The sequence below is a fragment of the Macaca mulatta genome, chromosome 12, assembly GCF_049350105.2.
Source record: "Macaca mulatta isolate MMU2019108-1 chromosome 12, T2T-MMU8v2.0, whole genome shotgun sequence".
NCBI classification, from domain to species: Eukaryota; Metazoa; Chordata; class Mammalia; order Primates; family Cercopithecidae; genus Macaca; species Macaca mulatta.
In genome coordinates this window covers 56,649,098-56,665,499 of record NC_133417.1, presented here as the reverse complement: position 1 = coordinate 56,665,499, position 16,402 = coordinate 56,649,098, and the positions used below count along the sequence as shown (strand labels likewise).

The window sequence follows — 16,402 nt, the reverse complement described above, 5'->3', positions numbered from 1 at the left end:
AGAAAACAGTCACGGAAGGGTCAAAGCCTCTCAAAGTCATGCTTATTTTCTACTAAATTCTTTTGCATGATTATGACGTTGAATGGGGTCTCAGTAAATGGGAAATTCAACCTAAAATTGAACTGCATAGGCTGGAAGTTAGGTAAAATTTGATTCCATTTGAATAGTTCTAAGCAAGCAATTTGTTACCCTTTATCCTTTAGTGGAATTGATGAACAGGTGGTTTTCAGAAGATCACTTGGTAAATTTAGCTTCTGAAATTTGAGCAACTCAGGATCTGATTGGTCGCTCTTGCCACATGATAATTCGGAGCCCAGGCATCACGCTGGCTTTTGCCTGGGGTTCTCAGGAGGGGAGAGTTGGGAGAGGATTTGCTGCTGAGGAAATTTATTTGGTAGATTGAAGGTAAGGCCAGTTTATGACTTTTTCTGTAATACTCTTTCAGGAGATGTTCCACAACTTCCCTTGAAGTGTTTTTCAAAGGCTTGGGCCATAACTGAGGAAATTAGTGGTAGAAATGTGGCTAGGAGAGTCTAACCCCATTGCCCTACTAAGGCCCTACTAATATCTGCTATGTACAGTGTGCGATTAGAGTCAAGTCCTTTGCTAACCAATTTATTGCTCGACTGAATCGGCTCTCTTGTCTAACGTTTTTTTTTGCCTTCGATATTTTTTCCTAAATATATTAGTATGAAAAAGAAGATACATTGCTCTACGTTCCTATATTTATCCTGTTCTACTGGGCTTCATTTGCCCGAGGAGTGGCAGTTTCACTAGCTTAACAAAACCAGCCACTGCAGGGTATTGGTTTACATGGCAAACATCTTTGGATGAAGGGACAGCTGTTCCGACTCATCATCCACTTCATATCAAGAGTCTGACTCTCTGGCATCAAACTGTAGAGGCCTTGAGAGATCCTTTCACTATTTTCTGCATTAGAAGCTTAGGCTAAGGACTGACAATCCTATATGTACTTCAGTCAATGCTTTACAACTTTGTTATTTTTCAGGTTTAAACGAGAGCTACAGAAACTAAAGAAAAAGTCTGTATAAGCCGATGGTGTTCGGGAAGAAAATAACTCCATTGCCTTGAGGTTTCTTTTTTTCTTTTAAAATTTGTTGACAGATGTACTCTTATGGGTTCCAATTTGAAGCCTAAGATATACAGCAAACAGTGGATCAGGGCAGTATAGAAAACTAAGTCAGCCCTCTTAGAATTTTGGTGCTGGGGAAAAATTTCAGCTTCTTCTGAAACCCAAGCTGGCCTTCTTTCACTAAATTTTTTGCTGGAAAATGTCTTTTCTCTAAGTGTTTGGAAGTTTAAATTCTCTGTTCCCTGAGTCCAAACTCTCTCACTTCCTTACCTCAATTTCCTTTTACAATTTTAACTAAACTGATTATGTAGAAGTAGCAATTCCCAACGCTGAAGGAATAAAGAGAAAGAAATTTGAAGCTTCTGCTGTTTATACATGTATTTTAAATGTCTTCTCTCCTTTAGCCTGCAACAATATATGAATTTGTACAATAGTTTAGCTTCAAATTCTATTTTTATGATGTCATAAGATAATTTATGTGCTGGGAATAGACTCTAACGTGTTTTCATTTGTGTGGAATATGAAAAGTTTGTAGGTGCCACTACTACTCTGGAAAAATGGCAGATGACGAAGAATATGAGGAGGTGGTGGAGGTAAGATTTAAAAAAAAACACTGACAGCAAACTATTTTATGTAGTGACAGTCAAAGCCATGCAGGTGAATTAATCATTCGAAAAATACATTGTCTATTATAACTTCACAAAGAGTCCTCATTTAAAGCATAAGAAAGGAATATTTTATGTTCAGTTTCACTATAATTACGTGGGATTTAGAATTGAAAGGAAATATCACTGTTTCCCACTTTTGCTTTTCTTTAAGCTCTCAAAAACCAAGTTGGAGTAAAGGCAGGTTTGAATTCGTCTTCTAAAACTACTTTCTTCCCCAGTTCCCAACCCCAATGTTCAAAGGGACAGAGATGAAGAGAAAGTTCTGAAAACGGAACTCTTGTCTTTTAGTGTCTGCATAGCAATAGAGGAAAAGATCTACTCCTTATTCTTTGCTTCAACTAGCTAATCATCTATAGGGAAACATGGCTTAGATATTCAGAATAATCATACGTATGAAATTATATGCATATGTGAGACTTATACATAATACACACACATGTGCACAGACACACACATACACGCAAATATAAATAAAGGTATGAAGTTCACAGTGATAGTTGGAGCCACACCTTCCCACCAACTTCATTATACTTACCTAAGTGAACAAGACTAGCTTTTGCTTTTGAATTTTGAATAAGAACAAAGACTGTAGTGGGTATCTTAAAAATTTTCCTTCCAATTATTGGTGGACATCTAACACATTTTACAAAGCTATTAATCATTTATTTTATATTTATTTTATATCCTTTTGTTTTTGTCATCTTACAGTTTTTCCTCACCGGCTCTTGCCTTTAGCTTCACATTCTAGAAATAAAATCTAAAGGCTTAGAACTATAATGCACATAAATACAGTGCCATGAATCTGAATGTGCTTAGTAATTACCAATTAATGATGATGATCTAAACACATGAAAATCTCCAAATGCCTAAGGCACTTGGAGGCAGTTTTGAAAATCTGTGCTTTTTAATAAGACTGAAATTAACTGTAAGAGCTACCCAGAACCAAATTTTAGGTGGCAGTACCAAAATTAGTCTTTGGAAAATTATTTCAGTGACCAGTCTATATTTAGATGAAGAAAATTTTATTTGTTCTACAAATAAAATTACTTTTATTACTGAAGGATATGAGGGAAAAAAATAGAATGAATCTCATACAATGTAACATTCAACCTCTCTGGCTTAGATGCTGATGACCACATCTTTCATGCTGATATCATCACTAGTGTGCATTTTACTTACGTACCTAAGGGTCAGAAATATCATTATCAAACACTAATATCATTATTAATTAAATTGTCTTCCCTCTGATAATAATGCCAGTAACAGTTTTTACTCTCCAACTTAAATATTCCTTATCTTTCTTAAAATAATTGTGTACCTTTGCTACTGGAAATTGTCCTTAGTGCTAGACTTGATTGATTCAACTAGATGTCATAAAAAAGGAGGGGGCTATTTTTAGACATCTCATCCCTACCATTTTGTTCCCATTACAGCTTCTGGGTCTAACCAGCAGGTGATAAATGAATAGACTGCCTGCCAGAAAGTATTGACCTGAGATCTCTTTGACCTCAAAAAAGATTATGAGCATAGGAGGGTGGAGAATTCGAAAAAATGGCCAGGGAAGATTTTAGAAAACAGAGAGGAACTAGCTTTAAAAATATGCAGAAAACAGAGAAGAACTGGCTTTAAAAATATATCTCCTTGGGATCTTGGACACTGAAATAAAGTTTTACTGTTCTCTCTACTCCAACTTAAACTTGGAAAGAAAGAAAAGAAGCAAGGATGTACTATCTAATTAGTGGCACAGCTCTAAAAAAAGAGCGAGATTTGGCATACAAGTTAACGCCAACCATTTAAATAATGTTGCCTCTTTTATAAGCGTATTTCTAAGATGGATTTACCAATGGTGAGAGCCCAACGAAGGTAAAAATGAATGGTTTCCAAGGAGCTGCTTTTAAACTTGGATGCTGAGAAAATCCAAAATAGTTGTGAATCTTCCATTTTATTTTAGTATTTCTTCTGAAGCCACTGATGTTTTGTGTGACCGGAGGAGTGACTCTATGTGGCATCAGCATCAAACAATATTTTCTAGAGTGTCCAAATGATATTTCTCATGTGCTGAAAGTCACAACTGTAAAAAAGCAAATCTCTGTCCTGTCAGTGCTTGTGATTTTTGTTGCTATGTGTAACGATATACAGGCAGAATTAGATTTTAAATTAAAACAATAGCTCAAGGGTAAAGAAAGCACAAGAATGAGGAACATTAGGCAAGTTTTAGGCGGCCTATTGACAATGTTTAAGTAATCTGATGACACTTCACTGAACCAAGAATGCAGGCCATTGAGGGAAATTTTGCATCTTAATGTTTTCCCTTCCCTTGAGTGCTGTATGTTTTGGTGTCAAAGATAAGAAAAATGAAGCATAAAGTGTTATATATCCATTTTTTTTTTTTAAACTAAGAAATGAGCCAAGTGTTTCATCTTTATCCCTTTCCTCACGTGCTTGGCCTAAACAAGCCTCTCCTTCTGTTCACCCTACAGAGCAGGGTGAAGCTAAGGACAGGATTCCTCTCTCCTTACACATCTGAAACCAAATGTCAACCAGTTCCTTTCTGCATCTATTTATTGTTGGTGATGTCAGAAGTAGAACAAAAGTAGACTCAGTTTTAGATCCAGGCTGCAGATCCGTCATGCAGGCCATGATGACCTCAGAGCCACTATGGCAAATGGCAGCCTACCTTTCTCACACTTCGTGATGAGGAATCTTCTCATTTTCCCCTTCATTCCCTAGCATTTACCAATTTTCATATTAGCACCGCTCTGTTTAGGACAATCACACTATTGAAAGGGACTCACGCATCACTCCAGAAGAAACTTATTACTTACCAATCAGGAGGGTATAGGAATAAAATTGAGATGTGGATATACTTTGGGATCTTATTATTTCCATGATGCAATCCATTTAAAAATGTATTCACACTTGAGTTTCTGTTTTAGTTTACTGTTAGTTTGCAAACAGTGAGTTTTATCACAGTTCCTCTCTGCCCAACCCACACACTCAGAATCTTCTTATTGTATTCTCTTCTCAGCAAATTCTATCTTGGCGACCATAAAAACAAATTTCCATGTCCCAGTAAAGTAAAATAGCTTCTCTTGATTAAAAAACAGCCTCATACACTTTTCTCAGCCCTCTGCATCTCTTTGTCCATTTGGATGGCATTCACTTTAGCTTTCCTGAAGTATTACAAAGTGAAGATGGGTTCCAAACTATGAACAGGCTCCTTCACCTACCCCTTTCCCACAGACATTCCAAATCGACCGAGCGAGTGCAGTCATCTAAGTGGTTCAGCTGAGGTGCACGAGAGGTGGTTTCTGCTTTGGTTCTCTTGCCAATGCCTTTGTGCTCTATTTACAGTACTACACGGAAGAAGTGGTTTATGAAGAGGTGCCGGGAGAGGTAAGGCCCAGCCCACAGCTGCATAAACTGCATTCTCATTAAAGCAGGAAGAGCTTTCTCCTTTCTCATACTCCCAGGGCCACAAAGACAGCAAAAGGGATTATCTGACAGAGGATCACTCACCTACCTGTGCCCAGAAGCTGGTGTGAAAGCACAAACATTACCTGTTTGATGGATTATTTCACCTTTTTTTCCTATTCAACAAGCCCAAGATGGCAGGGGGTGGTTCTCCCTGTTGCTCCTGTGGGATATTTTTGTGTAGGTGATGCTAATTATAATGTCAGTGGCTATCCCCCTTCTCCAACAGCGGCAGGAGGGATGGCCTTGGCTTTGTGATTGGCATAGGGACAAGCAGTTTTATTGTGTAGAGTTGTAACTTGTAGGTCACCATCTCTGCCACCAGGGATGGTGCCTCCAAGGCTTCGTCCCTGATGATGCATTGAAATGCTACTCAGATTTTAGCACATTAGGAATTCTAAATAAGCTATTACCATAACTATTTCAAGTTCAAGCTCTTTTTTTTTTTCCAAGGTGAAATACCTTTCTCACGCTTTAGTTTCTGCATGCAGCTGTTTCTCTTTGAGCATGACGAACAGTGATATGGATGGTTAATCCTGAAGCTTGTTCAGAGAACCTGTGACTGCATAAAAACTAACGTCTGTAGATGCTGTAATTTGGTTAGTTTCTCACAGTCAACCATGCCTTAGTAATCATGGGCAGAAAACAACCTATTAGCAATGATGTGGCAACACTAGAGGGGGTTTTTATAAATGTACAATTTCTTTACTAGGTTCTCTTTTCATAATTGATGCTAGAATTCTTTGTACAGATGATATTAGCTGTGAAGTGAAGGATACTGTGAAATGGATTGAAGATTGGCTGCTTATCTTTTTTTCTTACATGCATTATTTTTAACCTTGGACTAGACCCAAACTTGGGGTCTTAGTATCTTCCACTATAGCCTGCTGTAAGAAATAGTAATTTCTCACCTACTGCATAGATAGGACTGTTGTGAGGATAATTAGCCCATTGTGTTGTCATCATTATTCTTGTCCACCTAAGCATTTATCAGTGTAAATGGCACTCCAGTTCACATTAATTAACTGACTAAGCCAAGGGAATGAAAATCTCTTATAATATTGATGCGATTCATCTTTTTTTTAAAGTTCATTATTCTTTGTCTCCTATCTACAGTGGAGAATGCCTAAATCCCTGTGGAACAAACGACCAATTTTCCCTTAGTCACTTACAAGTTAATATCAAAGTCGATAATTTGAGCTTTGTTTGATTATCTTAACCTTTTGTTCCCCAACCTCAAGTTTGCTTTTACTTACCCAGACAACTTAAGATTTTTAACTGTTTAAAAAAAAAAAAGTTTATTGCTGATTTTTCCCCCTACTTTGAAGTATTTGATTGTCTTTCTGCAAATGCAAACTTAAGGCAATATTGCAAAGTAATAAGGAGTAAACTTTTTATTCCACACAATCCCGACAATCAGCATTCAGATTTATGTAACATAATGTGCCTTCGTATGGCTATAGTGTGCCGTTTCCTGCTTTGGCTTACTTTAGATATGGAGAAGTAACACCAGGCATGTAAATCTGATTTGGAGTTAAAATAATACATACTGAGATCACAGTAGCACAGTTTTTACTTTCACAACAATGTTGAATATCAAATTTTCAGACAATAACAGAAATTTATGAGACTACAACGACAAGGACGTCTGACTATGAGCAATCGGAAACTTCCAAACCAGCTCTGGCACAGCCAGCACTGGCACAGCCGGCACCAGCAAAGCCGGTGGAGAGGAGGAAGGTCATCCGGAAGAAAGTGGATCCTTCAAAGTTCATGACCCCCTACATTGCACACAGTCAGAAAATGCAGGATCTTTTTAGCCCAGTAAGTTTCAAACAACTTCTGTTAACCTCGTTTGATTATTAAGAAATTACTGTTCTCAGCCCACTCTGTTTTGGAGGCTGGCTGGATTTTATTTCTCAAACTTGTATGAAACAAAAACTTATTTTGCAAAATATAGGCTCTTGTGACTGTTGAATTTTCCTTTTATGTCGTTCATTTATACCATTGCGGCCTAAGAAAGCATTCTTATTGAAATCATTCCTGCAAAATAAGCATAAGGCCAATCATAAAGCATTTATTGGTATTTAATCAGTATTAATTAGCCAATCTAGAATAATGAAATCATAAATACAGATTTAATTTAGGCCAGTTCATGGAAGCTACATAACATATTTAAACAATGTCAGCAGAAGAGCTTCTTAGTAGACTAGCTAACAGCATATAAAAAGGTATATATAGGCCGGGCACGGTGGCTCAAGCCTGTAATCCCAGCACTTTGGGAGGCCGAGACGGGCGGATCACGAGGTCAGGAGATTGAGACCATCCTGGCTAACACCGTGAAACCCCGTCTCTACTAAAAAAAATACAAAAAAACTAGCTGGGCGAGGTGGCGGGCGCCTGTAGTCCCAGCTACTCGGGAGGCTGAGGCAGGAGAATGGCGTAAACCCGGGAGGCGGAGCTTGCAGTGAGCTGAGATCCGGCCACTGCACTCCAGCCTGGGCTACAGAGCGAGACTCCGTCTCCAAAAAAAAAAAGGTATATATAAAGAGGTATAAAGTGAAGAAGAACATTTATGTTAAAAATCCAAGATCAGACTAAGAACTCATTTGAAATTGAGGCTCTGAATGTTTGGCTCTACTTTAGAACAGTGGTTATTAACCATGGCTGCACACTGGAACCCCCTGGGAGTTTTAAAACTAACGATGCTCAGGCCATTCTAGTTTAATTGGTTCAGAGTTGGGCCTGTGCACAAAGATTTTTTTTTTTTTTTAAGAAACAGACTCTTTCTCTGTAGCCCAGTCTAGATCAAACAGTAGCTTGATCATAGCTCACTTCAGCCCCAGACCCCTGGGCTGAAGCAATTCCTCCTACCTCAGCCTCCCTAGTAGCTAGGACTACAGGTGCATGCCACCATGTCTGGCTAATTAGAAAAAAAATTTTTTTGTAGGATCTCCTGATTTGTTTTTTCATAGAGGCAGGGTCTTGCTATGTTGTCCAGGGTGGTCGTAAACTCCTAGCCACAGGTGATCCTCCCACCTTGGCCCCACAAAACTTTAGAATTATAGGCATGAGCCACTATGCCCAGCCCTGTACAAAACGATTTTTAAAAGCTGCCCAGATGATTCTACTGTGCGCCCAGGTTGAGAATCACTGCTCTCAATCGTCCCTGATCTTTAAATTCCCATGTACAGTTCTGTAAGTTACACTGACCGACAGCAGATTCAGACACATTTCAATGGGTTTAATTTGTTGATTGTCTATGATGGGCTGAGGTCTCACTGGGTGGCTTGATTGAATGTCCTCTGGAGGCTTAAAAAAATGAAATATAGCTTACGAGAATATTGGAGCATATAAGACTAAAGTTTATGTCAAAAGCATCCTATTGAGGTTAAGCAATACATATTCACTTTTGGTTAAATGATAGCAGCTCACTATTTGGTAAACTCCTAGTTCAGAGCCTTGAATAATCTAAGACAGGTTTCTAGAAACGAGATTTTCTTACCTTCTTTAGTGCTTCAGTATTCAGCAAAGATAGAATTTTTTGTCAATATATTGCCATAAATTCTTATTAATTCAGATCCTATGAACCTAGAATTTCTGATGTTCTGAACGGAATGTCAGCAAAGGTCTGTAATAGTTTTTAAGTGGTTAGTAACCAAATCAATAGTATAATTTAGATTGTTGACTACTCCACTCAAGAGTACTCCCAAAACATTTATAATGGTAAATTGTGCACATTATCATTAAAGCAAGAATTCATTGTGTATTCAGCAGAAATAATAAAATCACATTCCTAAATTTATAGAATATAATTCAGACCTGCCATTAATTCAGCTGGTGTCTCAGCTATCGTAACTACTGAAGTTTAGCTGCAACTTCTGAATTGAATATTTTTGCATTGTATTAGCAATCAAATCTTTTCAGAATTAACTCAACTTCTATATTTATTTTCTAAAATAATTGAGGTTTAGGCTTTTTATACATGCATTCAAACAAAAAGGATTGAAAGAATCATTTTAGGGTATTTCCAAGACAATAGTCTATAATAAATTTGTATTGTCTCCAAGATCCAACTATGTTTAGGAGAAGCAATTATCAAATCTATTTTAGTTTTTGCTGAGAGTCAGGGTAGGGGACAAAAAGAAAGCTATTACAATTGATAATTGTTATAACTTGAAGGATTTTTTTAATCAGATGGGGTAAGTATGTTGCTTGAAATTTTCGCTGCTGTCTTGTTAGGCTAATATCTGATCTCCTTTTCAGAATAAATACAAGGAGAAATTTGAGAAAACAAAAGGACGGCCATATGCCAGTACAACAGATACCCCAGAACTTCGCAGAATCAAAAAAGTACAAGATCAACTCAGTGAGGTGGGCTGTATTGCTGAAATAAAGGACAGGGACATTTCAAAATAAACCTACTGCTGGGAATTGTGGGCTCTAAATATGTGCTGTGAGAATGAGGAGTTGAATTACCATGAGTTAGTTCACAAATCTAGAAAAGCATGAACCATAGATCATGTTGCTGTAAATGTGAACCCAAAGAAACTTCTAAAAGCTTGATTTAGCAACTTAGCTTAACAGGAGACTATGAGATGGAAGCTCCAACTCACTGTGGTTCTCTACACTGTAGCACAGTAAGGCCAAGAAGCAGCAGGCTGGAGATCCAGCCAGGAAAGCAGACAATCTGTAAGTGCAGGTGCTCCTTTGAAGATCACAGTTTTCCAGCTAAAATGCAGAAACTATGCTTTGTGATGCAGACCTAGAGTCACTGGGGTAATGCTTTGTGGTTATAAGAAATTCCTTAATATACTCACATGTTCATGACTGTCGTGAACTCTGACTGTGCATTATTTGAGCAGGTTAAGTATCGAATAGATGGTGATGTTGCTAAGACTATCTGTCATGTAGACGAAAAAGCAAAGGATATTGAACATGCAAAGAAAGTGTCGCAGCAAGTCAGTAAGGTAAGCCAATGATATGGATGGCTGGGGTACTCGGTAGCATGTGCATCACCTCTGCATTGTCTTAGAGGAGAAAATTGAACAGGCCTGATCCTGCTCACCAGCCTCATGGGCAGTGTGAATTCAATACCTGTATTCATCAAGAAGGCTGCACAGATGAGTGGCCTGTAGAATCTATGGGTGGATGGAAGAGTCCCCCTGCCCAAAGAGGCAGCTGTGACTCGGCTCCAGGCTGTTGCTGCATGGAGTCCCAGTGTCACCAAAGAAGCTGAGGAACTAAATTTTTAATTGAAAGGGATTAGCATTTTCAATCAAAAGCTGACTATTGTAGGAAAAGTAGTATAGGACGTTGGCATGGTCAATGTTTTCCTAGTAACACGATGGCAGCCTTTGAGCAAGGACGCCTTCAGGAGTCTCCCTTTGTTGTTTAAATCCTCATGCCTTTGGATGAGATCTCAAGCCACAGGTCCTCTGCTCCTTCTGTCTAGGTTTTATACAAGCAGAACTGGGAAGACACCAAGGATAAGTACCTGCTTCCTCCTGATGCCCCTGAACTTGTCCAGGCCGTTAAGAACACCGCCATGTTCAGCAAGGTAAGGGCCTGCTCCATCCCCACTTCTATCTTCCTGTGTCATCCCATCATATACTTCATGTAATACTTGGTGAACTCTTGATCATCTGGAATACAATTTCCCAATCTTTTTATGAGTAGCCTTGAGACATATGAGACTGTAGGGGTAGGGCTTGGCAAAAAGGAACTGAGAGAAAAACTCCTAGGCAGAGTGGGGAGAAGGTCACTTGGGAACCTGAGCAACCTGGGGGCAGAGGGGGGTGTCTGTGGAAAATAAAGGTGCTGTGGAGAACCAGCTGAGAGAGCCATAAAGTAATATCTCAAGATTGTCTTTAGACCCTGTGCTATACTTTAGATGTCCCTGGCTATTAACTCTAATTAGAGGTTTGTTTTGTGACCCAACTTGCAAGTGTCCTATATTGCCCCGAACTACGTGAAGTGCTTCCTGGCTCCTTACATTGTGTTAGCACTTGTAAGTGCTATTGATAAACAATGACAAATAATGTCAAAAACAACAACAACAACAACAAGACAGGTCGAGTCACAGAGAAGAGATGAAACAAAATCAGACACATCTGCCCCCCTGAAAATAAGAAAAAACAGGGCATGCTATCAGTAAAAATGACTTGGGTTGGATGGAAAGGGGGAAGTTATCTGTGAATTTCATTTACCTTTGCTCTCACCTCGCCCTTGGTTCTTTAGGTCATTGATGGATGAATTCAAAACTGCATTTTGTGTAAATGTGACCCTACTTCCTCCTAACTTTTCTTTTTTTATTTTTTGATTTAGAAACTGTACACTGAAGACTGGGAAGCAGACAAAACTTTGTTTTACCCCTACAATGACAGCCCAGAACTGAGGAGAGTTGCCCAGGCCCAGAAAGCTCTCAGTGATGTAAGTGAAATGCAAGTGGCACCATTTAGGTGTGCAGAGTCAGGGGAACTTGAATTACATCTTCTGGCCAGATGTTCACTGCAACTCTTCTTTATAAGAGGCTAAATGCTGTATTTCAGAGGAGTACATCTAGAATTATTATAATGTACGATGTCTCATTTAGATTAGATATAATTTATACTTTATATTATTTAATCTAGTCCAATTTCCTCTTCTTATAAGTGGCAAACCTGAATCTGGGGTCACATTAGTTAGTGGCAGAGCCTAGGCTTGTGAGCTCAAGACCAGTATTCTTCCCACTGGAGCATGAGTTCTTCTTTTCCCTTGACTCTGGTTGAAGTTGTTCCGTGACAACAGAGTGGCAATTTTTAAAAACCTATTGTAATCATAGCCACCTTCCCAAATCTATTAAGTAAGCAATGTTATGGAAGGGTTGTGCCTTGCTATCCAAATCATCAAGTCCAAATTGTGGTATGTCTCCCTTTTTCTGTGTGTGGGACCTGACTAGTGTACTTCTTAAAACATATTTGTGGCTGTGTGTGGTGACTCACCCCTGTAATCCCAGCAGTTTGGGAGGTCAAGCAGGGAGGATTGCTTGAAGCCAGGAGTCTGAGATCAGCCTGGGCAGCAAAGCAAGACCCCGTCTCTACAAAATATATTTTTAAAAAATTAGCCAATTGTAGGGGTGTATGCCTGCAGTCTCAGCTACTCAGGAGGCTGAGGTAGGAGGATCACTTGAACCCAGGAGGTCGAGGCTGCAGTGAGCTATGATCAAGCCACTGCACTCCAGCCTGGGCAACAGTGAGACCCCCGTCTTAAAAACAAACAAACAATGACAACACTAACAACACCCAAACAAACCACAAACACATTTGTATAGTTATCCCACAAAGAGGTCTTGCTATCAGAAGATACTTCAGTTAGTGAAAAATCAGTGATCCCACTTGCCAGAATTTTCGTATCCTAGACCTTGAAAACCGTATGTTAGAGGAACTTAAAAGGCTTACTAGAGTCCTTAGGCTTGAAACCAGCAGCAGCAGCAGCAGCAGCAGCAGCAGCAGCAGCAGCAGCAGCAGCAGAGAGACCCACTTGGGCCTAGCACTCTCCCTTGTTTTGAGGTACTTTCTTACATGACCACTGGATTTGCCGGGAGGCCATGTTGAAAATCCAGACCGCAACTCCAGTCTTCAGCAGAGCACTGCATTATAAAGTGACAAGTTATTTGACATTCAATTGTCAGTTAGATCCCTGGAACCTCTTTATTTATTTATTTATTTATTTTTTTGAGACGGAGTCTCGCTCTGTCTCCCAGGCTGGAGTGCAGTGGTGCAATCTCAGCTCACTTCAAGCTCCGCCTCCCGGGTTCACGCCATTCTCCTGCCTCAGCCTCCCGAGTAGCTGGGACTACAGGCGCCCGCCACCACGCCCGGCTAATTTTTTTGTATTTTTGGTAGAGACGGGGTTTCACTGTGTTAGCCAGGATGGTCTCGATCTCCTGACCTCATGATCCGCCCGCCTTGGCCTCCCAAAGTCCTGGGATTACAGGCGTGAGCCCCAACGCCCGGCCTCCCTGGAACCTCTTATACTCAATTTGGACTTAGTAAACTGATTGGGATTTACTTCTAATGGAATCTAGGGTCTGATCTTGCCATGAACCAAAATTATACATACCAATTTGATGGTGTCTCCGATGTTTGAGGTCTAATTTTTAATGCCACCCTCTTAATATCACCTGCAAGTTTAGTGGACATTTTTCTATTTCACTTTCCATGTAATTGGCTAAAATATAATACAGATACACTCCTATCCTTTCATTGGTAAGTTAGGAAATAGAGAAGGTATAACAAAACTTTGAAGTCATCTAGCACATGGTACCAATTTTAATGTGTGAGTACTTCTTGCTTCTCTTTCAAGATTAGCTTTTTGATTCTGTATCTCACAGATTCACAATATTGTTGCATGGCTGTTATCAAGTGATCAACAGTAATTTATTGAAAGTCTATTATGCATGCACACCTGGCAGGATAGAAAAGTACTACAAGCAGTTTTCATCCTTTCCTCTGAGAATTTATAATCAGGTTGATAAAAGAAAAGTATGATATATCAAGCAAGAAAAAAGTTAAAAATGGAACAACAGTCTAATACTTGCTGTAAGACAGACAGAACACGTGTGAGTAATCAGAGAAGGCCATGTGGAGGTGGTGGTCCTGAGGGCATGGGTGGTGATGAAGAAGAAAGGCATTTCGAGTAGAGGGAGCACTCAAACAAAGGGACACAGGTAAAATGAGGTCTGAATTTTAAGGGACAAGGAAAGTGAATGATGTGAGTGCTCATTTGGAGGGCACTTGTGAGAATGCTGGCAGCAGGACCTTGAAAGGCAGACAAAATTGCTTCGACATGGAATGGTAAGAAATAAGAGGCAGCATAAGATTTTGGAGCAGAAAATAGCATGATAAAAATAGAATCTGGAGTAATTTTGATGAGCAATATGATAGATTGAGATTAGGAAATACAGGAAAAACTGAGTAATTTGGAGAAATCTATTTTAGTAATAATTAGGGCAAAGGAGAGGAAGAAAGGAATCTGAGGGTAATAAGTATTAATAAGCATACATGGCATTGGATATTGGAGCCAAAGGAGAGAAAGAAGCCCTAGAGGAGCTTCTGACTGTAGACTGGTGGTCTGGGTGAGTAGGGCAACAGCTGATAAAGATGCATTAATGGAAAGAGAAATGGAGTTGAGATGATTGAAGGACACTTCAGATCAAGGCATGCTATGGATAAATTAGAAAGTACCATTGCTCAGGTGTGAGACCAGGGCAAGAAATTAATATTTGAGAGTCGTGAGAACAAAGTGATAGCCAAAGACATGAACATCTATGAAGGAAGCAGAAGAGTGCATGGCCAAGGGCAGAGTTTTGGAGGACACCCACACTTGGGACTGAACAGGAGCCAGCAAAAGGATGAGGGAACAAACAGCGAAATTGAAGAGGAACCAGGAAATGCTCTGTCATGTAAGCCTGGGAGAGGTTTCCAAGAAGACACTTAATCTCCTATCTCGCTTCATCTATCAAATGGAGAGATGAAAGGTTACCTTCACACCATTCTAATGCTATGGACTTTGAACAATGAAAGTTGGCCACATGTTTTGAGCAATTAGAGTAGAAGATGTAATGAAAGAGAACATGCAATAATGAAGTAAAGTCTTCCATGCTATTCCTCAAAAAGATGTGGCAGTTAAGGCATAGCTTTTATTTTTATTGCAGACCAAGTATGCACTCAGTATCAGATTACTGACACGCCTATTAATACTGTTGTCAGCACTGTGAACTTCTACAATTATTGGGCACAGAGCCATAAGCAAACTGTTGTTTGCAGAATGTACCACTGGGTAGGCGCATAGATTTCTGGCTAAGGGCTTGGGTTTAGAGGCTGTTGCTACCTCTCCTGTACCTTCTTCCTGTGTCCTTCTTAATCTACTTATCATGTTTTACTTATTACCTAAGAGAGACAAAGTACTTTGCATACACTAAGAGTCTTTAAGCTGATGCACAATACTGAACTCTTTTTTTTTTTTTACTTTTTTAAAAAATCAGATCATTCTCTATAACAGCAGAATTCTAACTAAACAGAATTCTGAAGAAGGTTCCTAAGAAATTAGGACTTCTAGATCTGATTTGTCTGAAACTTCTTGGCAGGATGTTCTACTTAATAAGCATTTCTCCTGTTCAAGTGTTGCTTTTTTCCTAAGGACTTAACTAACCATGAAAAATTCTGTGGTCCTATGCCTAAAATAGTCTTCAGTCTGTGTTTTTGTTTGGTTTGGTTTTTTGTTCTGTTTTGTTTTGTTTTTGTTTTGAGACAGGGTCTCACTCTGTCACCCAGGGTGAAGTGCAGTGATGCAATCTTGGTTTATTATAACCTCCGCCTCCCAGGCTCAAGTGATCCTCTTGCTTCAGCCTCCCAAGTAGCTGGGACTACAGGTGTGCACCACCACACCCAGCTAATTTTTGTATTTTTGGCAGATACAGGGTTTCACCATATTGCTCTGGCTGGTCTTGAACCTTTGAGCAATTCATCCGCTTTTGCCTCCCAAAGTGCTGGGATTACAGGCGTGAGTCACCGTGCCTTGTTTAACTTATTTAAAGGAAATTAAGCCAGGCTTATTTGTGGAATTTGTGTAAATACATTTCAAAATCTGTCTTTTGTATCCCAATTGATCTGCTGTCCATGAAAGCTTTTGTTATAGGCCCTAGGTAGATATTATTGGGATAAGATATAGTTAGACTTGGTTAAAGTATAAAGATGATTGGGACCTTGGGATTATTCAACTGCCTTACTTGATAAATAAGAATACTGCCATGAGGAAGGGGAAATAATCATAGAAATCTCACAGTTGCATCATGGAAGATTAGAAAGATAATTCTCCTCTTGAGCATTCCCCCGTGGCCTCAGTGTGTAAGACACGCATTGAGATGTCAATCATTGACTCTTGCTCTAGCTAGGTACTATGCAGGCCATGAGGGTTCCCAAGGATAGGACATCTTTTTTGCCATCCCAGAGCTCACAGTCAAGAGGAAAGAGACATGTAGACAACAAATTACAGTGTCATATGATGACCCCTTTAAAGGAGGTAATGGCCAAGTTGAGTGAGATCCCAGGAGAAGGTCATCGCATCTGGCTCAGGAGTCAGAGAAAGCTTGGGAGGGGAGTCATGCTTGTCCTGAGCCATGGAG

At 39.5% G+C, this 16,402-nt stretch overlaps 1 protein-coding gene across 50 annotated transcripts in view; it reads left to right on the top strand.

Moving 5' to 3' along the window:
• The first annotated feature begins 216 nt into the window (after window positions 1–216).
• Window positions 217–16,402, top strand: part of NEB (nebulin) — a 225,846-nt gene continuing 209,660 nt past the window's right edge. For all 50 annotated transcript variants that reach the window (XM_077956975.1, XM_077956985.1, XM_077956984.1 and 47 more), the window contains exons 1-9: window positions 217–405; window positions 1,010–1,093; window positions 1,622–1,686; window positions 5,116–5,157; window positions 6,844–7,059; window positions 9,502–9,609; window positions 10,101–10,205; window positions 10,691–10,795; window positions 11,563–11,667. In XM_077956975.1, the coding sequence (XP_077813101.1) occupies window positions 1,651–1,686; window positions 5,116–5,157; window positions 6,844–7,059; window positions 9,502–9,609; window positions 10,101–10,205; window positions 10,691–10,795; window positions 11,563–11,667 (717 nt within the window). In that variant the 5' untranslated portion in view covers window positions 217–405; window positions 1,010–1,093; window positions 1,622–1,650. The remainder of the gene's footprint in view (window positions 406–1,009; window positions 1,094–1,621; window positions 1,687–5,115; window positions 5,158–6,843; window positions 7,060–9,501; window positions 9,610–10,100; window positions 10,206–10,690; window positions 10,796–11,562; window positions 11,668–16,402) is intronic.